The sequence below is a fragment of the Oncorhynchus mykiss genome, unplaced genomic scaffold (genome assembly GCF_013265735.2).
Source record: "Oncorhynchus mykiss isolate Arlee unplaced genomic scaffold, USDA_OmykA_1.1 un_scaffold_260, whole genome shotgun sequence".
In the NCBI taxonomy this organism is placed as follows: domain Eukaryota; kingdom Metazoa; phylum Chordata; class Actinopteri; order Salmoniformes; family Salmonidae; genus Oncorhynchus; species Oncorhynchus mykiss.
In genome coordinates this window covers 40,001-66,427 of record NW_023493716.1, presented here as the reverse complement: position 1 = coordinate 66,427, position 26,427 = coordinate 40,001, and the positions used below count along the sequence as shown (strand labels likewise).

At 45.6% G+C, this 26,427-nt stretch overlaps 1 protein-coding gene across 1 annotated transcript in view; it reads left to right on the top strand.

The window, feature by feature from the left end:
• Nucleotides 1-8,266: 8,266 nt before the first annotated feature.
• Nucleotides 8,267-26,427, top strand: part of LOC110516912 (uncharacterized protein KIAA1522) — a 53,885-nt gene continuing 35,724 nt past the window's right edge. Inside the window, exon 1 of the mRNA XM_036973512.1 lies at nucleotides 8,267-8,834. Within this exon, the coding sequence (XP_036829407.1) occupies nucleotides 8,780-8,834 (55 nt within the window). The 5' untranslated portion in view covers nucleotides 8,267-8,779. The remainder of the gene's footprint in view (nucleotides 8,835-26,427) is intronic.

Genomic DNA, 26,427 nt, shown 5'->3' with positions numbered 1-26,427 from the left:
TACTCCTGAGCTCTCTAAGATCCAAATTAGAGAGGAGAGGGTCAGCTCAGCCTCTCAAAGGGTTGTATACCACACACACAAATACACACACATACCTGGCTGAGAGACCCTTAGCAACCCAAGACCCAGAGGCAGGTGAGGAGAGGTCGGAGGTTAAATGTCATCTATTGTCCAGCCAGCCTGACCTAACCTGCAGGAGGGGGCTGGTTAATTGTCCTCTATTGCTGAGGGGAGGGAGGGGGATGTAGGGAGGGAGGGATGGAGGAAAGAAGGAGGGTGGGATTTAGGGAGGGGTTGGGTGAGGTCGTTTGTGTTGTGTGTGAGGGGTGTGTTTCGAGAGGTGTATTGCTTGATGGTAAATCTAGTGGTAATTAAAAACTCTTACACACGCAGACAGACAGACAGACAGACAGACAGACAGACAGACAGACAGACACACAGACAACACACAGACAGACACACACGCAGACACACAGACAACACACAGACAGACACACACGCAGACACACACGCAGACAGACAGACAGACAGACAGACAGACAGACAGACAGACAGACAGACAGACAGACAGACAGACAGACAGACAGACACACAGACAACACACAGACAGACACACACGCAGACAGACACTGACCTCTGTCTAGCCTTAGTAGAATAAATAACCATGACTGTAGTATTGTGGATGCAGATCATTTCCTCCTCTGTTTACTCTGTGGGACTGAAGTCAGCCGTTTACTAGGCTGGATATTGGATACATTATGGGAAGCACTGTGGTCCACACATACACTGAGACTGAGTCCTGAGAGCACTGTGGTCCACACATACACTGAGACTGGGCCCTGAGAGCACTGTGGTCCACACATACACTGAGACTGAGTCCTGAGAGCACTGTGGTCCACACATACACTGAGACTGGGCCCTGAGAGCACTGTGGTCCACACATACACTGAGACTGGGTCCTGAGAGCACTGTGGTCAACACATACACTGACACTGGGCCCTGAGAGCACTGTGGTCCACACATACGCTGAGACTGGGCTCTGAGAGCACTGTGGTCCACACATACACTGAGACTGGGCCCTGAGAGCACTGTGGTCCACACATACACTGAGACTGGGCCCTGAGAGCACTGTGGTCAACACATACACTGAGACTGGGCCCTGAGAGCACTGTGGTCAACACATACACTGAGACTGGGCCCTGAGAGCACTGTGGTCAACACATATACTGAGACTGGGCCCTGAGAGCACTGTGGTCAACACATACACTGAGACTGGGCCCTGAGAGCACTGTGGTCCACACATACACTGAGACTGGGCCCTGAGAGCACTGTGGTCCACACATACACTGAGACTGGGCCCTGAGAGCACTGTGGTCAACACATACACTGAGCCTGGGCCCTGAGAGCACTGAGGTCCACACATAGACTGAGACTGGGCCCTGAGAGCACTGTAGTCAACACATACACTGAGACTGGGCCCTGAGAGCACTGTGGTCCACACATACACTGAGACTGGGCCCTGAGAGCACTGTGGTCCACACATACACTGAGACTGGGCCCTGAGAGCACTGTGGTCATCACATACACTGAGACTGGGCCCTGAGAGCACTGTGGTCAACACATACACTGAGACTGGGCCCTGAGAGCACTGTGGTCCACACATACACTGAGACTGGGCCCTGAGAGCACTGTGGTCCACACATACACTGAGACTGGGCCCTGAGAGCACTGTGGTCCACACATACACTGAGACTGGGCCCTGAGAGCACTGTGGTCAACAAATACACTGAGACTGGGCCCTGAGAGCGCTGTGGTCAACACATACACTGAGACTGGGCCCTGGGAGCACTGTGGTCCACACATACACTGAGACTGGGCCCTGAGAGCATGTGGTCCACACATACACTGAGACTGGGCCCTGAGAGCACTGTGGTCAACACATACACTGAGACTGGGCCCTGAGAGCACTGTGGTCAACACATACACTGAGGCTGGGCCCTGAGAGCACTGTGGTCCACACATACGCTGAGACTGGGCTCTGAGAGCACTGTGGTCCACACATACACTGAGACTGGGCCCTGAGAGCACTGTGGTCCACACATACACTGAGACTGGGCCCTGAGAGCACTGTGGTCAACACATACACTGAGGCTGGGCCCTGAGAGCACTGTGGTCAATACATACACTGAGGCTGGGCCCTGAGAGCACTGTGGATGTAAGCCAGTCCTCTCAGGACATCTGAGACTGCTACTAAAACACTATCTGTATATCTGAAGAGAGCATGCTGTGTGTGTGTGTTCTCTCCTCCTTACTACTAGCAGTAAGGAATGTGTTGATTTAAACTACTCCCTCCTTGGGCCTTACATTAGATTATGTTATAGAGACATGTCTGGACACATAGCTAACTCACTTAACACTGAGGACCTAATAACAGTCCTGAGGAGATAGTGAATAGCCAATAGAGGACTGAGCCTGACAACACTGAGGAGATAGTAACAGTCCTGAGGAGATAGTAACAGTCCTGAGGAGATATTTTGAACAGTCCTGAGGAGATAGTACCAGTCCTGAGGAGATAGTACCAGTCCTGATGAGATAGTAACAGCCCTGAGGAGATATTAACAGCCCTGAGGAGATAGTAACAGCCCTGAGGAGATAGTGACAGTCCTGAGGAGATAGTGACAGTCCTGAGGAGATAGCGACTGTACTGAGGAGATAGTAACAGTCTTAAGGAGGTAGTAACAGTCTTGAGGAGATATTATTAACAGTCCTGAGGAGATAGCGACTGTACTGAGGAGATAGTAACAGTCTTAAGGAGGTAGTAACAGTCTTGAGGAGATATTATTAACAGTCCTGAGGAGATAGCGACTGTACTGAGGAGATAGTAACAGCCCTGAGGAGGTAGTAACAGTCCTGAGGAAGTAGTACCAGTCCTGAGGATATATTATTAACAGTCCTGAGAAGATATTATTAACAGTCCAAGGAGATATTATTAACAGCCCTGAGGAGATAGTAACAGCCCTGAGGAGATAGTAACAGTCCTGAGGAGATAGTAACAGTCCTGAGGAGATATTATTAACAGTCCTGAGGAGATAGTAACAGTCCTGGGGAGGTAGTAACAGCCCTGAGGAGATATAAACAGCCATGAGGAGATAGTAACAGTCCTGAGGAGATATAAACAGCCATGAGGATATATTATTAACAGTCCTGAGGAGATAGTAACAGTCCTGGGGAGGTAGTAACAGCCCTGAGGAGATATAAACAGCCATGAGGAGATAGTAACAGTCCTGAGGAGATATAAACAGCCATGAGGAGATAGTAACAGCCCCGAGGAGATAGTAACAGTCCTGAAGAGATATAAACAGCCATGAGGAGATAGTAACAGCCCCGAGGAGATAGTAACAGTCCTGAGGAGGTAGTAACAGTCCAGAGGAGATACTAACAGTCCCGAGGAGATAGCAACAGTCCTGAGGAGATAATGAATATCCCATAGAGTACTGGGCCTGAGAAAACTAGTGAATATAGTAACTTTAAGTTGCTTTGGATATGGAGACAGACAGACAGACAGACAGACAGACAGACAGACAGACAGACAGACACCGTCAACAGATATCAAGCATATCACAGGAAACTGCCCAGGGGGACAGAGAGGGCGAGAGAGTGAGAGCGAGAGCGAGAGAGAGCGAGAGACAGAGAGAGAGAGACAGAGAGAGACAGAGAGAGCGAGAGCGAGCGAGAGAGAGCGAGAGCTAGAGCGAGAGCTAGAGCGAGAGCAAGCGAGAGCGAGCGAGAGAGAGAGAGAGAGAGCGAGAGAGAGAGAGCGAGCGAGAGTGAGAGCGAGAGCGAGAGAGAGCGAGAGAGGGGGGGCAGAAAGAGAGGGGGGGACAGAGAGAGAGAGCGAGAGAACGAGAGGGGGAGAACAGAGAGAGGGAGGGGGGACAGAGAGAGAGAGAGAGAGCGAGAGAGAGAGCGAGAGAGGGGGGGCAGAAAGAGAGGGGGGGACAGAGAGAGCGAGAGAGAGCGAGAGAGCGAGAGGGGGGGAACAGAGAGAGGGGGGACAGAGAGAGAGAGCGAGAGAGAGAGCGAGAGAGGGGGGGCAGAAAGAGAGGGTGGAACAGAGAGAGAGAGCGAGAGAGAGCGAGAGAGCGAGGGGGGGGCAGAAAGAGTTGGGGGGACAGAGAGAGAGAGCAAGAGAGAGCGAGAGAGCGAGAGGGGGGGAACAGAGAGAGGGAGGGGGGACAGAGAGAGAGAGAGCGAGAGAGAGCGAAAAAGAGGCAATGTGACTGAATTCCCATAGACCCTATGACCCACATCTCCCACATCCCAAACACACACACACTCACACAACCGTCGCCTGTGCTCTTGGGACAGAGGGGTCTGGAGGGCCTCATTATAGATGTGGATTAATGTCACTGAGACTTTTCATGCTCTTAGAGATCTGTGTGTGTGTGTGTGTGTGTGTGTGTGTGTGTGTGTGTGTGTGTGTGTGTGTGTGTGTGTGTGTGTGTGTGTGTGTGTGTGTGTGTGTGTGTAGGGGGTTAGGTGAGAGGGTCTGGAGTGGAGTGTCGAATGTGCTTCAGGGATTTAGGACTGTTCATTAAAAGTTGGCACAGGGAATGTCTGTGTGTGTGTGTTTGCGTTCCTGCGTGTGTTCAGTTTGAAGCCATGACTTCCCCAGTCCAGTGATCATGTGTTCAGTTTGAAGCCATGACTTCCCCAGTCCCATGTGGTCCAGTGATCATGTGTTCAGTTTGAAGCCATGACTTCCCCTGTCCCGTGTGGTCCAGTGATGATGTGTTCAGTTTGAAGCCATGACTTCCCCTGTCCCATGTGGTCCAGTGATCATGTGTTCAGTTTGAAGCCATGACTTCCTCAGTCCTGTGTGGTCCAGCATGCTCAAAACACCTGTGTGTAATGGAAGGAGGACGCTATAAACGTGTTGTAATTGAAGAATACAGTCGGCTGTAACCGTGATGAAACCAGTTTAAACAGTGTACAGTAAATGTGTTTGATGTAATATGTAAGTGTGTATTTAGTGAATTCGTGAAGTTATTTTGATGTAATATGAAAGTAGAGGGCTTTATGTTTCTGTAACTGTGCCACAGTTGAGATGGATGAAGCTTTAGATGGACTATTTGGTTGTTTTGGCTGCCAGAGCCAGTCTGCCTCTGGTCGTAACATGGAAGGTCCTTGGACATTAAGGGTATAGGCTGGCCTACACTCCTTAACAGTACATTCTAGGGCTAATCAGTCCGTAGCACAGACAGAAACACAGGGCCAGGCCTCCCGAGTGGAGCAGTGGTCTAAGACACTGCATCGCAGTGCTAGTTGTGCCACTAGAGATTCTGGGTTCGAGCCCAGGCTCTGTCTCAGCCGGCCGCGACTGGGAGACCCATGGGGCGGCGCACAATTGGCCCAGAGTCGTCCGGGTTAGGGGAGGGTTTGGCCGGCAGGGGTATCCTTGTCCCATCGCGCACTAGCGACCCCTGTGGCGAGCCGGGTGCAGTGCACGCTGACACGGTCACCAGGTGTTCAGTGTTTCCTCCTACACATTGGTGCGGCTGGCTTCCGGGTTAAGTAGGCATTGTGTCAAGAAGCAGTGCGGCTTGGTTGGGTTGTTTCAGAAAGAAGCACGGCTCTCGACCTTCTCCTCTCCCGAGCCCACGGCTCTCGACCTTCTCCTCTCCCGAGCCCACGGCTCTCGACCTTCTCCTCTCCCGAGCCCACGGCTCTCGACCTTCTCCTCTCCCGAGCCCACGGCTCTCGACCTTCTCCTCTCCCGAGCCCACGGCTCTCGACCTTCTCCTCTCCCGAGCCCACGGCTCTCGACCTTCTCCTCTCCCGAGCCCACGGCTCTCGACCTTCTCATCTCCCGAGCCTACGGCTCTCGACCTTCTCCTCTCCCGAGCCCACGGCTCTCGACCTTCTCCTCTCCCGAGTCCACGGCTCTCGACCTTCTCCTCTCCCGAGTCCACGGCTCTCGACCTTCTCCTCTCCCGAGTCCACGGCTCTCGACCTTCTCCTCTCCCGAGTCCACGGCTCTCGACCTTCTCCTCTCCCGAGTCCACGGCTCTCGACCTTCTCCTCTCCCGAGTCCATGGCTCTCGACCTTCTCCTCTCCCTAGTCCATGGCTCTCGAACTTCACCTCTCCCGAGTCCATGGCTCTCGACCTTCTCCTCTCCCGAGTCCATGGCTCTCGAACTTCACCTCTCCCGAGTCCATGGCTCTCGAACTTCACCTCTCCCGAGTCCATGGCTCTCGACCTTCTCCTCTCCCGAGTCCACGGCTCTCGACCTTCTCCTCTCCCGAGTCCACGGCTCTCGACCTTCTCCTCTCCCGAGTCCGTACGGGACTTGCAGCGGCGATAAAAGACTACCAATTGAATACCACGAAATTGGTGAGAAAAAAGCGGTAAAAAAATAAGAAAATATTTAGAATTTAAACAACTAAAAAATCCACCGCTGGTAAAATGTGTAAAATGTCAAACTTACATTTTTCTCTCCTCCGTCAAGAGGGGGGGTCACAAAATAATGTTGCCCTCTTGGTGTGGAGGACCCGCAACCAAATCTCTCTTAGGGGTCATGCCAACCTGTTGGTTGTCCCTGGGGGCTTGGGTGGATTGCCTATGTGGGAATTCTGGCAAACGCCATAAGGCAAGGACCATCATTGATTGGGGTAGGATTTTCATTAAAAAAAAAAAAAACATTATTAGTAATATATATTTACAGAAATAACTTTTGAGCAATTTTCTCTGTTGCCATAATAATCTATACTGAGCATTTGGCTGACCAGTAAGTAACGACCGGCCCTCAACCAAGATGGTCAGGCAGGTTTTCTAATTGGCTGAGCTGAGGAGGCACAAACTCACCTTCAAAGGGTGCGTTCGTAAATTCGCTCTGGCTATCTATTCCAATGTCAGAGTGTGCCAGAGAGCAGAATGACTGATGAATTTACTATTAACACTTAACACCGGCTGAATATGACCGGTGTCAGTAAACGGCCCGGCAAAACAAAGTAATTCAGATGTTGTCAACAGCACAGTTACAGTCACCAACGCTCTGCATAACATGAAAACAGCTCTGCTCGGGCAAGTCAAATGGTCTCTCATTTGTGTCTGGAAGTAGCTAGCAAGCTAGCCGACTTTGGGTGCGTTTGTAAATTGTGTCAGAGTGCGCTCTGGGTCATTCGTAAATGCAGATCATTGTCAGATTGTCCGTATGTAAATTCCAGCCGTTTTCTAGTGTTCTGACCTCTCGGTGCTCTCGGAGAATTTACGAACACACCATAAATCAAAACGCGCATCGTGATCTGAGTGAGACCTGCTGCTCTGACGCTCTCAGATTTCAGTTTCCATTTAACCCATCTGAACAGTAGGCTAAAGTTCTCTTAATAACGTGCCATAAGCCTATTTGAAGTCCCAGTCTTGTGACTGTTGAATTAGTACAGCGCCTCAATCATCACACTGCTATCTGCTATCATAGCACTGCTATCATCCTCTTCTACCACTTGAACAAATCTTTACCAAACATTCATTTTTTTGGCCCTCCCTTCTCTTTATTTTCAACTCTCCATGTCGCAGCTTTTGTCTTATTGAATTAGACTTCGACGTTGTCCTTTTTTTCCCCTCCGTGGATCGACGTTAACTTGTTCTGCCCATTCCCAAAAGCATTTGGCGATTGGCATGTTTAGGTTTATGCAGTTTAGGTTTATGCAGTAATGCCAGAATAAAATAATACATGAAAACCTCAATGTAACCCATATATATATATATATATATATATAATTTTGCTTTAATTTAATTAACTTAAGGGGGCTGAATAATTTTGCACGCCCAATTTTTCAGTTTTTGATTTGTTAAAAAAGTTTGAAATATCCAATAAATGTCGTTCCACTTCATGATTGTGTCCCACTTGTTGTTGATTCTTCACAAAAAAAATACAGTTTTATATCTTTATGTTTGAAGCCTGAAATGTGGCAAAAAGTCGCAAAGTTCAAGGGGGCCGAATACTTTCGCAAGGCACTGTATATATATATATATATATGAATTGCACAATAATTATACATTTCTGTATTTTTCACGGTATTGTTTTCTCTTTATTCAACCCTCCCGGCACCCACCCGCCCTTCATCCACACAATATTCCATGACCCTCAACCTGCTCGCCCCGTGGATATAACCGTGAGGACTGCGGGCTATGAGCCAACGTGCGCATCACTAGAACACAGTCGGCCGTCGGGGAAAGTGAATGAAGGCAGCCAGGACGAGACATTTTACTGACTCCCCATTCCAGGTGTTGCCTACAATGTCTAGGGGCTAGATGAAGGACGGAGGTCCGCCCCTCTTCTTCCTCTCTCCCTATCCCTCGATCCATCCCTACATCCAGGGTAGGGCAGGCTACAGGGGGCAGGGCTCCACTCGCAGGGGAGACCAGAGGGGAGGCGCATCGCCGGAGACCCGCTCAAACCCTCTCCTGACACAGACAGACGGACCGACGGACGGAGGCAGGAGGCATATGCTGAAGCAAACAGTTGTGCGCTCGCTCTCCGATGTGATCCGATTTCAGAAAAAAAAACGCAACTTTTTGGTTGCAAGACCCGCGGAGTTCTATTCCAAGACGGTGGATCCGTTTGTTTTCTTCTGTTATGCGAGTGGATTTTCTTTGGAAGGAATAACGTTTTTATTTGAATATAAACGATATTTTTTATAAACTATAAACTACTTTTTTTACCCCGTTATATCGAGCTGCAGTGAACTCCGGAAGAGTTGATAAGGACAGTCAGGATGTCCCATATCTCCGTCAACGACCACCTGGAGGGGATTCTATCAGACTTCGAAGGTAAGCGCCTCTCTGTCTGTCCCACGTACACTAATACACGTTCAAAACACAAAGCGGTTGAATCAACATAAAACTTCGTCTGAAGTGAATGGGATACATTGATGTTAACCTTTAGGCTACTTCAAAAGCACTCTGATTTTTACACTGCATTTTAGGGGGGGGACGTGCTTTGGGAAAGCGTCATAGAGAGGAAATGCAGTCCTCATATGTTTTCCTCCCTCCAGCAGAATCAGAGTCAGTGTAGTGTGTGATTAGTGTGTAATAATCAGACGGTACAGGAAGTCTCAGCAGGTATAGAGACAGGTTATGTCGGCGAAGCTACTCTGAAAACACTTTGCCTAGCTAACACAAATACTATTTTTCAAGTCAGAATTAGGCAGATCTGATGCAGAAAAATAAAGGGATTTATTGCCTACTTATTGCCTATATTTTTTTTATTTTTTTTAATTTTTTTAAAAGTAGTTTGTAGTTCTAATAGTTAGTTACACCGCTAGGTGGCAAAACAGTAATTGACTACTGAAAACACGCGCGAGATTATAATTGAGTTCAACAACAACCAAGCTACTTCAACATGTAGTTTAATGACGAGTTGAACTACATGAACCTCACCCCTTGGGGCAGCAGGTAGCCTAGTAGTTAGAGTGTTGGGTCAGTAACTGAAAGGTTGCTGGATCGAATCTCCGAGCTGACCAGATAAAAGAATCAGTCGTTCTTCCTGAAAAAGGAAGTTAAATCCACTGTTCCAAGGCCGTCATTGTAAATAAGAATGTGTTCTTAACTGACTTGTCTAGTTAAATAAAGGTAAAATAAACGTCCCAACTCACTTAGTTTAGAGGAGGAGTAGTGGGGCTCCTGACACAGTAGGAGCCCAGACCTACCAAACTTAACCCCCTGATCAACAAGACCCCACTCTAATAGGTCTGCTCTCTGACACAGGAGATAGATATATAGATCATGACACAAATATGCACTGCACCCCATATGTGTCTGCTCTGTAGTTGTGTTAGTGGGCTAATACACATCACTCTGTAGTTGTGTTAGTGGGCTAATACACATCACTCTGTAGTTGAGTTAGTGAGCTAATACACATCACTCTGTAGTTGTGTTAGTGGGCTAATACACATCACTCTGTAGTTGTGTTAGTGGGCTAATACACATCACTATGTAGTTGTGTTATGGGCTAATACACATCACTCTGTAGTTGTGTTATGGGCTAATACACATCAATCTGTAGTTGTGTTAGTGGGCTAATACACATCACTCTGTAGTTGTGTTAGTGGGCTAATACACATCACCCTGTAGTTGTGGGCTAATACGCATCACTCTGTAGTTGTGTTAGTGGGCTAATACACATCACTCTGTAGTTGTGTTAGTGGGCTAATACACATCACTGTGTAGTTGTGTTAGTGGGCTAATACACATCACCCTGTAGTTGTGGGCTAATACACATCACTCTGTAGTTGTGTTAGTGGGCTAATACACATCACTCTGTAGTTGTGTTGTGGGCTAATACACATCACTCTGTAGTTGTGTTAGTGGGCTAATACACATCACTCTGTAGTTGTGTTAGTGGGCTAATACACATCACTGTGTAGTTGTGTTAGTGGGCTAATACACATCACTGTGTAGTTGTGTTAGTGGGCTAATACACATCACTGTGTAGTTGTGTTAGTGGGCTAATACACATCACTCTGTAGTTGTGTTAGTGGGCTAATACACATCACTCTGTAGTTGTGTTAGTGGGCTAATACACATCACTCTGTAGTTGAGTTAGTGAGCTAATACACATCACTATGTAGTTGTGTTAGTGGGCTAATACACATCACTCTGTAGTTGTGTTATGGGCTAATACACATCACTCTGTAGTTGTGTTAGTGGGCTAATACACATCACTCTGTGGTTGTGTTAGTGGGCTAATACACATCACCCTGTAGTTGTGGGCTAATACACATCACTCTGTAGTTGTGTTAGTTGGCTAATACACATCACTCTGTACTTGTGTTAGTGGGCTAATACACATCACTGTGTAGTTGTGTTAGTGGGCTAATACACATCACTCTGTAGTTGTGTTAGTGGGCTAATACACATCACTCTGTAGTTGTGTTAGTGGGCTAATACACATCACCCTGTAGTTGTGGGCTAATACGCATCACTCTGTAGTTGTGTTAGTGGGCTAATACACATCACTCTGTAGTTGAGTTAGTGGGCTAATACACATCACTGTGTAGTTGTGTTAGTGGGCTAATACACATCACTGTGTAGTTGTGTTAGTGGGCTAATACACATCACTCTGTAGTTGTGTTAGTGGGCTAATACACATCACTCTGTAGTTGTGTTAGTGGGCTAATACACATCACTCTGTAGTTGTGTTAGTGGGCTAATACACATCACTCTGTAGTTGTGTTGTGGGCTAATACACATCACTCTGTAGTTGTGTTAGTGGGCTAATACACATCACTCTGTAGTTGTGTTAGTGGGCTAATACACATCACTGTGTAGTTGTGTTAGTGGGCTAATACACATCACTGTGTAGTTGTGTTAGTGGGCTAATACACATCACTCTGTAGTTGTGTTAGTGGGCTAATACACATCACTCTGTAGTTGTGTTAGTGGGCTAATACACATCACCCTGTAGTTGTGTTAGTGGGCTAATACACATCACTCTGTAGTTGTGTTAGTGGGCTAATACACATCACTCTGTAGTTGTGTTAGTGGGCTAATACACATCACCCTGTAGTTGTGGGCTAATACACATCACTCTGTAGTTGTGTTAGTGGGCTAATACACATCACTCTGTAGTTGTGTTGTGGGCTAATACACATCACTCTGTAGTTGTGTTAGTGGTCTAATACACATCACTCTGTAGTTGTGTTAGTGGGCTAATACACATCACTCTGTAGTTGTGTTAGTGGGCTAATACACATCACCCTGTAGTTGTGTTAGTGGGCTAATACACATCACTCTGTAGTTGAGTTAGTGAGCTAATACACATCACTATGTAGTTGTGTTAGTGGGCTAATACACATCACTCTGTAGTTGTGTTATGGGCTAATACACATCACTCTGTAGTTGTGTTAGTGGGCTAATACACATCACTCTGTAGTTGTGTTAGTGGGCTAATACACATCACCCTGTAGTTGTGGGCTAATACACATCACTCTGTAGTTGTGTTAGTGGGCTAATACACATCACTGTGTAGTTGTGTTAGTGGGCTAATACACATCACTCTGTAGTTGTGTTAGTGGGCTAATATACATCACTCTGTAGTTGTGTTAGTGGGCTAATACACATCACTCTGTAGTTGTGTTAGTGGGCTAATACACATCACTATGTAGTTGAGTTAGTGGGCTAATACACATCACTCTGTAGTTGTGTTATGGAACTCTTTGTCTTTGTCTTTTTCTCTCTCTCTTCATTCCTGGGCTCAGTTTAGACAGGTGTTGATTTGAGGCGCTAAACAAATTAGCTTAGCCTCTGGCTGGCCTGTGATATAGTCAGTGATTACATGTGTGTTGTAGTGTGTGTTGTAGAGTGTGGAACAGCACTCCCCTGTTTCCTCTGAGTTAGGTGTCACAGTGGAACAGCACTCCCCTGTTTCCTCTGGGTTAGGTGTCCCAGTGGAACAGCACTCCCCTGTTTCCTCTGGGTTAGGTGTCACAGTGGAACAGCACTGCCCGGTTTCCTCTGGGTTAGGTGTCCCAGTGGAACAGCACTCCCCTGTTTCCTCTGGGTTAGGTGTCACAGTGGAACAGCACTCCCCTGTTTCCTCTGGGTTAGGTGTCCCAGTGGTACAGGACTCCCTTGTTTCCTCTGGGTTAGGTGTCACAGTGGAACAGCACTCCCCTGTTTCCTCTGGGTTAGGTGCCACAGTGGAACAGAACTCCCCTGTTTCCTCTGGGTTAGGTGTCACAGTGGAACAGCACTCCCCTGTTTCCTCTGGGTTAGGTGTCACAGTGGAACAGCACTCCCCTGTTTCCTCTGGGTTAGGTGTCACAGTGGAACAGCACTCCCCTGTTTCCTCTGGGTTAGGTGTCACAGTGGAACAGCACCACCCTGTTTCCTCTGGGTTAGGTGTCACAGTGGAACAGCACTCCCCTGTTTCCTCTGGGTTAGGTGTCCCAGTGGAACAGCACTCCCCTGTTTCCTCTGGGTTAGGTGTCCCAGTGGAACAGCACTCCCCTGTTTCCTCTGGGTTAGGTGTCCCAGTGGAACAGCACTTCCCTGTTTCCTCTGGGTTAGGTGTCACAGTGGAACAGCACTGCCCTGTTTCCTCTGGGTTAGGTGTCACAGTGGAACAGCACCACCCTGTTTCCTCTGGGTTAGGTGTCACAGTGGAACAGCACTCCCCTGTTTCCTGCCACCCTAGACCCACTTCAATTTGTATAACGCCCCAACAGGTCTACAGATGACACAATCGCCATCACACTGCACACTGCCCTATCCCATCTGAACAAAAATAATACCTATGTAAGAATGCTGTTCATTGACTACAGCTCAGCATTCAACACCATAGTTCCCTCTAAGCTCATCATCAAGCTGGAGGCCCTGGGTCTCAACCCCACCCTTTGCAGCTGGGTCCTGGACTTTCTGACGGGCCACACCCAGGTGGAGAAGTTAGGAAACAACACCTCGACTTCACTGACTCTCAACACTGGGGCCCCACAAGGGTGTTTGCTCACCCCTCTCCTGTACTCCTTGTTCACCCATGACTGCGTGGCCACGCACGCCTCCAACTCAATCATCAAGTTTGCAGACGGCACATCAATAGTGGGCTTGGTCACCAACAACGACAAGACGGCCTACAGGGAGGAGGTGAGGGCACTTGGAGTGTGGTGTCAGGAAAACAACCTCTCACTCAATGTCAACAAAACAAAGGAGATGATCGTGGACTTCAGGGAACAGCAGAGGGAGCACCCCCCTATCCACATCGAAGGGACAGTAGTGGAGAAGGTGGAAAGTTTTAAGTTCCTCTGCATACACATCACAGACAAACTGAAATTGTCCATCCACACAGTGTGGTGAAAAAGGTGCAACAGCGCCTCTTCAACCACAGGAGGCTGAAGAAATTTGGCTTGTCACCTAAAACCCTGACAAACTTTTACAGATGCACAATCGAGAGCATCCTGTCGGGCTGTATCACAGCCTGGTACGGCAACTGCTCCGCCCACAACCGTAAGGCTCTCCAGAGGGTAGTGAGGTCTGCACAACCCATCACCGGGGGCAAACTACCTGCCCTCCACGACACCTACAGCACACGATGTCACAGGAAGGCAGAAAAGATCATCAAGGACAACAACCACCCGAGCCACTGCTTGTTCACACCGCTATCATCCAGAAGGCGAGGTCAGTACAGGTGCATCAAAACTGAGACTGAGAGATTGAGAAACAGCTTCTATCCCAAGGCCATCAGACTGTTAAACAGCCACCACTAACTCAGAGAGGCTGCTGCCACCTTGAGACCCAATCACTGGAGACTTTATTAAATCGGTCACTAGTCACTTTAAACAACACCACTTTAAATAATGCCACTTTAATAATGTTTACATATCTTACATTACTCATATCACATGTATATACTGTATTTTATACCATCTATTGCACCTTGCCTATGCTGCTCGGCCATCGCTCATCCATATGTACATATTCTCATTCACCCCTTTAGATTTATGTGTATTAGGGAGTTGTTGGGGAATTGTTAGATTACTTGTTAGATTTGTGTGTTTTAGGTAGTTGTTGGGGAATTGTTAGATTGCTTGTTAGATATTACTGCACTGTTGGAACTAGAAGCACAAGTATTTTGTTACACTCGCATGAACATCTGCTAACCATGTATATGTGACCAATACAATTTTATTTTATTTGATTTAATCAATAGGAGGTGAGATGTAAAACTGGCCTTAGATCAGTTTATGGGGTCAACCAAGAGAGTTGACCCTGCTATTCCTTAATTGATAGATGACAGTCCTTCTTCCTAAACCTAATAAGCATAGCCAGGCTAAACCTAATGAGGTTTGCTCATTTAAAATCGTTGGCAAATGTTAGTCTCTGCTAGCGTGATGCTAATAGCTAAAGAGTAAACAGATCAGAGGTTGGGTAGCAGGCCAGGCTAAGCTAGGCTAAGCTAGGCTAGGCTACCCCCCCTTAGTTACAACAACACACAAGGCTACATCTGTCTCTACTGCTGTGGACTCATCTCTTTGAACACAGGCACGCATGTACACACACACACTCTCGCTTTCTCTCTCTTTCTCTCTCTCTCTCTGTCTCTCCAGAGGCCAAATTGTCCGGTCTTCTCCTATCCAACAGATGTTTCAGATCATTTCACTTTGCCTCCTTGTTTGGTGGCCATGTTTATTTGAATGGAGAGATACAAACTCTGTCTTCAACTCAACGATCTCTTTTAGAACCAGTTTAAACACTCGTTCTTTCTCCTCAACGATCTCTTTTAGAACCAGTTTAAACACTTGTTCTTTCTCCTCAACGATCTCTTTTAGAACCAGTTTAAACACTTGTTCTTTCTCCTCAACGATCTCTTTTAGAACCAGTTTAAACACTCGTTCTTTCTCCTCAACGATCTCTTTTAGAACCAGTTTAAACACTCGTTCTTTCTCCTCAACGATCTCTTTTAGAACCAGTTTAAACACTCGTTCTTTCTCCTCAACGATCTCTTTTAGAACCAGTTTAAACACTCCTTCTTTCTCCTTAACGATCTCTTTTAGAACCACTGCCAACATACATTCTTTTCTCCTCTGTGTGGTGTGGTGTGTGGAGTCCCAGCCAACTAGGTATACCGTGTCAGATGAGATGCGACAGCCTCAAATTCAATTTGTTGACAGGGAGCCATTGTGGTGCTGACTGCTGTGGCTGTAGCTGAGCATGAGGGGCTGTTCTGTCTTGTGCCCAGTCCAATTAGTAACCTGTTCAATCACATGTATGTCCCCCAGGCAGGGGGAAACATGTGACTCAGGGTAGAAGTAGCAAATGTTCATCAAGATTGTTCAAAGGTTTAAAAAACGATTTAAATAAATGCAACAGTTGGACAAACTTTTAGAATGTTTTTAAATCCAGCAGATATTAACTGAATTATAGCACGTAAAAAACATTGTACTGGCACGGACAAATAAAGAAAGGCGTTCTGGCATTTTGGTGAAAAATCCTGTTTCCATTTTTTGGTAAAATTTCAAAAAAATGTCTTCTTCTAATGCTGTCATTTTTTTTCATGTTATATCAGGTATTGTTTTTATACTTTGTGATAAGATAAAGATATATGTGCCTTATTTGCATGTGCTATACAGTGCCTTCAGAAATTATTCACACCTCTTAACTTTCTCAACATTGTGTTGTGTTACAGGCTGAATGTAACATTTATTAAATTGTGATTTTTTTTGCAGGGGGGGGGGGGTCAATGGCCAAATATCCCATAATGTCAAAGCGGAATTGTTTTTTCCCAGAATTTTTACAGATCAATAAAAAAAAAAATGTAGAGCTGAAATGTCTTGAATATTCAACCTCGTTGTTATGGAAATGCCTAAATAAGTTCAGGAATAAAAATGTGCTTAACATGTCACATAATATGTTGAGTTGACTCACTCGTGTGCAATAATAGTGTTTAACATGAGTTTTGATTGACTTCCTGAGCAGTGAATTTCAAACACAGATTCAACCACAAAGACTGGGGAGGTTTTCCAAAGAGATGGTTCTACCCCTGATGGTAGATGGGTGAAAAAAATACATAAAAAGCAGACATTGAATATCATGGTGAAGTTAGTCACACTTTTGGATGGTGTATCAATACACCCAGTCACTTCAAAGATACAGACGTCCTTCCGAACTCAGTTGCCGGAGAGGAAGGAAACCACTCAGGGATTTCACCATGAGGCCAATGGTGACTTTAAAACAGTTACAGAGTTTAATGGCTGTGATAGGAGAAAACTGAGGATGGATCAACAACATTGTCGTTACTCCACAATACTAACCTAATTGACAGAGTGAAAAGAAGGAAGCCTGTACAGAATAAAAATATTCCAAAACATGCATCTTGTTTGCAACAAGGCACTGTAGTGATACTGCAAAGAATGTGGATAAAGCAATTCACTTTTTGTCCTCAATACAAAGTTTTATGTTTGGAGTAAATCCAATACAACTCATGACTGAGAGCCACTGGCCATATTTTCAAGCATAGTGAGGTGCTGCATCATGTTATGGGTATGCTTGTAATTGTTAAGGACTGGGGAGTTTTTCAAGACAAAAGATCAACTGAATGGAGCTAAGAAATGACAAAATCCGAGAGGAAATCCCCTGGTTCAGTCTGCTTTCTACCAGACACTGGGAGATGACAAACACAATAACCTAAAACACAAGACCAAAGCTACACTAGAGTTGCTTGCCAAGAAGACATTGAATGTTACCGAGTGGCCGAGTTACAGTTTTGACTTAAATATTCTTGAAAATCTATGGCAAGACCTGAAAATGGTTGTCTAGCAATGATCAACAGCCAATTTAACAGTAAATGATAATGGGTAAATGTTGCACAATCCAGGTGTGGAAAGCTGGAAAGCTCTTAGAGATTTACCCAGAACGACTGGAATCATTGGTGCTTCTACAAAGTATTGACTCAGTGGTGCGAATAGTTACGTATGTAAATGAGATATTTCTGTATTATCAAGTATTGTGTATAGATGGATGAGAAAAATATATATTTAATCCATTTTTTGAATTCAGGCTGTAACACAGGATTTAACACAACGAAAAATGTGGAATAAGTCAAGGGGTATGAATAATTTATGAAGGGTATATTTGCAGTCGTGAATAAATTAACATAAAGTGGTGGAACAGGACCAAAAACCTGCTACCTGCACTTACCTGTCTAGACTGACTAATTCATTTTGTTTTTGTCACTTTCTCTTGCATAATTCAACAGGTGTCAATAGCAGGATTACCATGCAATTTAAAATTTCAGTTCCTCCCCTTCCTGAAGGACATTAAAGGGGAATGGAAACACTAGGATTCAGAACAGCTGCTTTCAGTTCCTCCCCTCCCTGAAGGACATTAAAGGGGAATGGAAACACTAGTCCCTCCCCTTCCTGAAGGACATTAAAGGGGAATGGAAACACTAGTCTCTCCCCTTCCTGAAGGACATTAAAGGGGAATGGAAACACTAGTTCCTCCCCTTCCTGAAGGACATTAAAGGGGAATGGAAACACTAGTTTCTCCCCTTCCTGGAGGACATTAAAGGGGAATGGAAACACTAGTTCCTCCCCTTCCTGAAGGACATTAAAGGGGAATGGAAACACTAGTTCCTCCCCTTCCTGAAGGACATTAAAGGGGAATGGAAACACTAGTTCCTCCCCTTCCTGAAGGACATTAAAGGGGATTGGAAACACTAGTTCCTCCCCTTCCTGAAGGACATTAAAGGGGAATGGAAACACTAGTCTCTCCCCTTCCTGAAGGACATTAAAGGGGATTGGAAACACTAGTCTCTCCCCTTCCTGAAGGACATTAAAGGGGATTGGAAACACTAGTTCCTCCCCTTCCTGAAGGACATTAAAGGGGAATGGAAACACTAGTTCCTCCCCTTCCTGAAGGACATTAAAGGGGATTGGAAACACTAGTTCCTCCCCTTCCTGAAGGACATTAAAGGGGAATGGAAACACTAGTCCCTCCCCTTCCTGAAGGACATTAAAGGGGAATGGAAACACTAGTCCCTCCCCTTCCTGAAGGACATTAAAGGGGAATGGAAACACTAGTCCCTCCCCTTCCTGAAGGACATTAAAGGGGAATGGAAACACTAGTCCCTCCCCTTCCTGAAGGACATTAAAGGGGAATGGAAACACTAGGATTCAGAAAGGCAGCTCACTGGAACTGGTAAGTGTTTCCATTCCCCTTTAAGATCACGACTCTACAAGGAACTAGGGTGGAGTGTGGAGTTATCTGTGTGTGTGTGCGTGGGTAAGACTGTGTTCATGTATCTGCACTGATCTGAAAAGAGAGAGCAAACAATGTATTGCCCAGTGTATAAAAGCCATAGGATGGATGAGAGGAGACCGGGTGTTGGTAACCTGATCTTAGACCGGTTGTTAGGGTCAACCTGGAATTACTGAAGCTAGGTCTATACCAAAATGGCATCCTAACAACACATCTGCCACGCTAATCCTCAACACGGGTGCCCCTCAGGGGTGCGTGCTCAGTCCCCTCCTGTACTCCCTGTTCAATCATGCCAGGCATGACTACAACACCATCATTAAGTTTGCTGACAACACAACAGTGGTAGGCCTGATCACCGACAATGTTGAGACAGCCTATAGGGAGGAGGTCAGAGACCTGGCCGGGTGGTGCCAGAATAACAACCTATCCCTCAATATAACCAAGACTAAGGAGATTATTGTGGACTACAGGAAAAGGAGGACCGAGCACGCCCCCATTCTCATCGATGGGGCTGCAGTGAAGCAGGTTTAGAGCTTCAAGTTCCTTGGTGTCCACATCACCAACAAACTATCATAGTCCAAACACACCAAGACAGTCTTGAAGAGGGCACGACAACGCCTTTTCCCCCTCAGGAGACTGAAAAGATTTGGCATGGGTCCTCAGATCCTCAAAAATTTCTACAGCTGCACCATCGAGAGCATCCTGACTGGTTGCATCACTGCCTGGTATGGCAACTGCTCGGCCTCCGACCGCAAGGCTCTACAGATGGTAGTGCGTACGGCCTTGTACATCACAGGGGCCAAGCTTCCTGCCATCCAGGAACCTCTATACCAGGCGGTGTCAGAGGAAGGCCCTAAAAATGGTCAAAGACTCCAGCCACCCTAGTCATAGACTGTTCTCTCTGCTACCGCACAGTAAGCGGTACCTGAGCACCAAGTCGAGGTCCAAAAGGCTTCTTAACAGTTTCTACCCCCCCAAAGCCATAAGACTCCTGAACAGCTAATCAAAGGGCTACCCAGACCCCTGTTTTACTCTGCTGCTACTCTCTGTTTATTATCTATGCATAGTCCCTTTAATTCTACCTATATGTACATGTACATATTACCTCAATTACCTCGACTAACTGCTACCCCCTTGCCTAGTTAAATAAAGGTTAAATAAATAAAATATATTTATAGCCTCTCTACTGTTATTTTACTGCTGCTCTTTAATTATTAGTTATTTTTTACTTATCTATTTTTTCGTTAACATTATTTTTCTTAAAACTGCATTGTTGGTTAAGGGCTTGTAAGTAAGCGTTTCACTGCAAGGTCTACCTACACCTGTTGTATTCATCATTTCACTGTGAGGTCTACTACACCTGTTGTATTCAGCATTTCACTGTAAGGTCTACTACACCTGTTGTATTCAGCATTTCACTGTGAGGTCTACCTACACCTGTTGTATTCAGCGTTTCACTGTAAGGTCTACTACACCTGTTGTATTCAGCATTTCACTGTAAGGTCTACTACACCTGTTGTATTCAGCGTTTCACTGCAAGGTCTACTACACCTGTTGTATTCAGCGTTTCACTGCAAGGTCTACCTACACCTGTTGTATTCAGCGTTTCACTGTAAGGTCTACTACACCTGTTGTATTCAGCGTTTCACTGCAAGGTCTACTACACCTGTTGTATTCAGCGTTTCACTGCAAGGTCTACTACACCTGTTGTATTCAGCATTTCACTGTAAGGTCTACTACACCTGTTGTAGTCAGCATTTCACTGTAAGGTCTACTACACCTGTTGTATTCAGCGTTTCACTGCAAGGTCTACTACACCTGTTGTATTCAGCGTTTCACTGCAAGGTCTACTACACCTGTTGTATTCAGCATTTCACTGTAAGGTCTACTACACCTGTTGTAGTCAGCATTTCACTGTAAGGTCTACTACACCTGTTGTATTCAGCATTTCACTGTAAGGTCTACTACACCTGTTGTATTCAGCGTTTCACTGTAAGGTCTACCTACACCTGTTGTATTCAGCGTTTCACTGTAAGGTCTACTACACCTGTTGTATTCATCATTTCACTGTAAGGTCTACCTACACCTGTTGTATTCAGCATTTCACTGTAAGGTCTACTACACCTGTTGTATTCAGCATTTCACTGTAAGGTCTACTACACCTGTTGTATTCAGCATTTCACTGTGAGGTCTACTACACCTGTTGTATTCAGCATTTCACTGTAAGGTCTACTACACCTGTTGTATTCAGCGTTTCACTGTAAGGTCTACTACACCTGTTGTATTCAGCATTTCACTGTAAGGTCTACCTACACCTGTTGTATTCAGCATTTCACTGTAAGGTCTACTACACCTGTTGTATTCAGCGTTTCACTGCAAGGTCTACCTACACCTGTTGTATTCAGCGTTTCACTGCAAGGTCTACCTACACCTGTTGTATTCATCATTTCACTGCAAGGTCTACCTACACCTGTTGTATTCAGCGTTTCACTGTGAGGTCTACCTACACCTGTTGTATTCAGCGTTTCACTGTAAGGTCTACTACACCTGTTGTATTCAGCATTTCACTGTAAGGTCTACTACACCTGTTGTATTCAGCATTTCACTGTGAGGTCTACTACACCTGTTGTATTCAGCGTTTCACTGTAAGGTCTACTACACCTGTTGTATTCAGCATTTCACTGTAAGGTCTACTACACCTGTTGTATTCAGCATTTCACTGTAAGGTCTACTACACCTGTTGTATTCAGCATTTCACTGTGAGGTCTACTACACCTGTTGTATTCAGCATTTCACTGTGAGGTCTACTACACCTGTTGTATTCAGCATTTCACTGTAAGGTCTACTACACCTGTTGTATTCAGCATTTCACTGTAAGGTCTACTACACCCGTTGTATTCAGCGTTTCACTGTAAGGTCTACTACACCTGTTGTATTCAGCATTTCACTGTAAGGTCTACTACACCTGTTGTATTCAGCATTTCACTGTAAGGTCTACTACACCTGTTGTAAGTCAGCATTTCACTGTAAGGTCTACTACACCTGTTGTATTCAGCGTTTCACTGTAAGGTCTACTACACCTGTTGTATTCAGCATTTCACTGCAAGGTCTACTACACCTGTTGTATTCGTGACTAATAAAATGTGATTTGATTTGATTTAATCCCTATATCGTGTACTACTTTAGACTAGAACCCATAAGGCTAAGTAGTGCACGATGTAGAGAATAGGGTGCCAGTTGAGATGTACCCTAAAGCAGGGTAAAGGGAAGCTGGAGGGGCAGAGGTGGGAAGTAATCTGATTCTGGACCTGTAGCTACTGCTGGGGGTCATGGCTTAAGGGTTGTCAGGGCGATGCCAGTCACTTCCTGGTACTAAACCTTAGTAGAGTCCAAGACCCCTGGTGATCACAGACACACACACACACACAGTCATTGTACCAAACCACACAGAGCCAGCCCAGTCCCATGACTTACTGACCCGGTGACTAGGTAGTTTACTGAGACAACACATCCCAGCTGTCCAGCTGCTGAGGCCTGCTGCCGTAATGCTGGCTGGAATGTAGATGAGGAGGGGGGAGATGAAGAGGGATAGTGTATATGTGTGTGTGTGTGTGTATATATGTGTGTGTCGGTGTGTGTGAAGAGGCCTGAGATTACCTTGTCCCGTGACCTGTTCCTTCCTGTCTCACCCCAAAACACTAATCTCTCACACACACACGCACACGCACACACACACACTCACACGCACACACACACACACACACACACCCCAGCTTTTGGTTCTCATGATGAATGCCGGTTAACACAGTGGCAAACAGGTACACCGTCACACACACAGACACACACACACACACACAGACACACACACACACACACACACACACACGCAACCCGGCTTTTGGTTCTCATGATGAATGCCGGTTAACACAGTGGCAAACAGGTACACCGTCACACACACACACACACACACACACACACACACACACACACACACACACACACACACACACACACACACACACACACACACACACACACCCACCCAACCACATACACACACACACAGACACCCACACACACCCAACCACATACACACACACCCAACATCATACACACAGACACACACCCAACCACATACACACAGACACTAACAGGTACAGCACGGCGCTGCCAAGTTGTTCATCCATTAAAGAGAGGCATTTGGCAGGACATCAGTGATCCGTACCCAGTGAACCGTACCCAGTGCTCAGACATGTAGCAGAGAAATAATGACCCTGAAAAAACACTGAATACACACTCTGGAAAACACACACTCAAAAAACACACACTCTGGAACGGTGAGAGAGAAGGGAAAAGTACTTCCAGTAAGTCTGAGAAGACGGGCCTCATGCCAACACTTCACAAATGATTCCTTATTTAACTCTCTTCTTTCCAACACTTCACAAATGATTCCTTATTTAACTCTCTTCTTTCCAACACTTCACAAATGATTCCTTCTCAACTCCCATCCAACACTTCACAAATGATTCCTTCTCAACTCCCTTCCAACACTTCACAAATGATTCCATCTCAATGTAATGAACACGATGGGAGACAGAGAGCTGGCAGCAGGTGTTTATTGTAAAGGACCACAGGAGGAGGCAGGTATCTGGGTCCAGGGGCAGGCAGAAGGTCATACACAGGAGGAGGCAGGTAGCTGGGTCCAGGGGCAGGAGGTCATACACAGGAGGAGGCAGGTAGCTGGGTCCAGGGGCAGGCAGAAGGTCATACACAGGAGGAGGCAGGTAGCTGGGTCCAGGGGCAGGCAGAAGGTCATACACAGGAGGAGGCAGGTAGCTGGGTCCAGGGGCAGGCAGAAGGTCATACACAGGAGGAGGCAGGTAGCTGGGTCCAGGGGCAGGCAGAAGGTCATACACAGGAGGAGGCAGGTAGCTGGGTCCAGGGGCAGGCAGAAGGTCATACACAGGAGGAGGCAGGTAGCTGGGTCCAGGGGCAGGCTGAAGGTCATACACAGGAGGAACTTAACTCCTTTCCTTGAAATAATCACTGATCTAACTCTTTTTTTAATAAGACAAATATTTAACCTTTATTTATCTATGCAAGTCAGTTAATAACAAATTCTTATTTACAATGACGGCCTACCGAGTAACAGTGGCTTAACTGCCTTGTTCAGGGGCAACAGGACAGATTTTGACCTCGTCGGCTCTGAAGGAGGGGAGATAAGAAGCTCTACATGGAGTGTGTAGTTGAAAAGCAGCTGGTTCTAACTAGATAGATATCATCACATCAGAGCAGCTGGTTCTAACTACATAGATATCATCACATCTGAGCAGCTGGTTCTAACTACATAGATATCATCACATCAGAGCAGCTGGTTCTAACTACATAGATATCATCATATCAGAGCAGCTGGTTCTAACTACATAGATATCATCACATCAGAGCAGCTGGTTCTAACTACATAGATATCATCACATCAACACAGCTGGTTCTAACTACATAGATATCATCACATCAACACAGCTGGTTCTAACTACATAGATATCATCACATCAGAGCAGCTGGTTCTAACTACATAGATATCATCACATCAGAGCAGCTGGTTCCAACTCAATAGATATCATCATATCAGAGCAGCTGTTCTAACTACATAGATATCATCACATCAGAGCAGCTGGTTCTAACTACATAGATATCATCACATCAGAGCAGCTGTTCTAACTACATAGATATCATCACATCAGAGCAGCTGTTCTAACTACATAGATATCATCACATCTGAGCAGCTGGTTCCAACTACATAGATATCATCACATCAACACAGGTGTTCCAACTACATAGATATCATCACATCAGAGCAGCTGGTTCTAACTACATAGATATCATCACATCAGAGCAGCTGGTTCTAACTACATAGATATCATCACATCAGAGCAGCTGTTCTAACTACATAGATATCATCACATCAGAGCAGCTGTTCTAACTACATAGATATCATCACATCTGAGCAGCTGGTTCCAACTACATAGATATCATCACATCAGAGCAGCTGGTTCTAACTACATAGATATCATCACATCAACACAGCTGTTCCAACTACATAGATATCATCACATCAACACAGCTGGTTCTAACTACATAGATATCATCACATCAGAGCAGCTGTTCTAACTACATAGATATCATCACATCAGAGCAGCTGGTTCTAACTACATAGATATCATCAGAGCAGAGCAGCTGGTTCTAACTACATAGATATCATCACATCAACACAGCTGGTTCTAACTACATAGATATCATCACATCAGAGCAGCTGGTTCTAACTACATAGATATCATCACATCAGAGCAGCTGGTTCTAACTACATAGATATCATCACATCAGAGCAGCTGTTCTAACTACATAGATATCATCACATCAGAGCAGCTGTTCTAACTACATAGATATCAGAGCAGCTGGTTCTAACTACATAGATATCATCACATCAGAGCAGCTGTTCTAACTACATAGATATCATCACATCAGAGCAGCTGTTCTAACTGTATAGATATCATCACATCAGAGCAGCTGGTTCTAACTACATAGATATCATCACATCAGAGCAGCTGGTTCTAACTACATAGATATCATCACATCAACACAGCTGTTCCAACTACATAGATATCATCACATCAGAGCAGCTGGTTCTAACTACATAGATATCATCACATCAGAGCAGCTGTTCTAACTACATAGATATCATCACATCAGAGCAGCTGGTTCTAACTACATAGATATCATCACATCAGAGCAGCTGTTCCACTACATAGATATCATCACATCAGAGCAGCTGTTCTAACTACATAGATATCATCACATCAGAGCAGCTGTTCCACTACATAGATATCATCACATCAGAGCAGCTGGTTCTAACTACATAGATATCATCACATCAACACAGCTGGTTCTAACTACATAGATATCATCACATCAGAGCAGCTGGTTCTAACTACATAGATATCATCACATCAGAGCAGCTGGTTCTAACTACATAGATATCATCACATCAGAGCTGCTGTTCTAACTACATAGATATCATCACATCAGAGCAGCTGTTCCAACTACATAGATATCATCACATCAGATCAGCTGTTCTAACTACATAGATATCATCACATCAGATCAGTCGTACCACATCAGTGTTGACTTTAGGGGAGGGAGGATTCTGTTTCTAAACTATGGAACACTACCTAGTGATACAGGGGTTCTCTCTCAATGTGTGTTCCTGGGATTCTTCACATCCTCTCTCCCTATTGGACAAGGAGGTCCAAGGTCCAATGACAACGAGGTAGGAAGAGGATGCAAGGAATCAAGGAACAAATGATTGAGATCAGATATTTATTAATCCTTTAGCACAACACAGCAGAATCCAATAATCAACTCATCATGGAGCTTCATTTGTGGAGTCAGGTGTGTAGTGTTGGGACCTAAACAACATGTACCTCTCTACTAGTAGAATCAGGTGTGTAGTGCTGGGGCCTAAACAACATGTACCTCTCTACTAGTAGAATCAGGTGTGTAGTGCTGGGGCCTAAACAACATGTACCTCTCTACTAGTAGAATCAGGTGTGTAGTGCTGGGGCCTAAACAACATGTACCTCTCTACTAGTAGAATCAGGTGTGTAGTGTT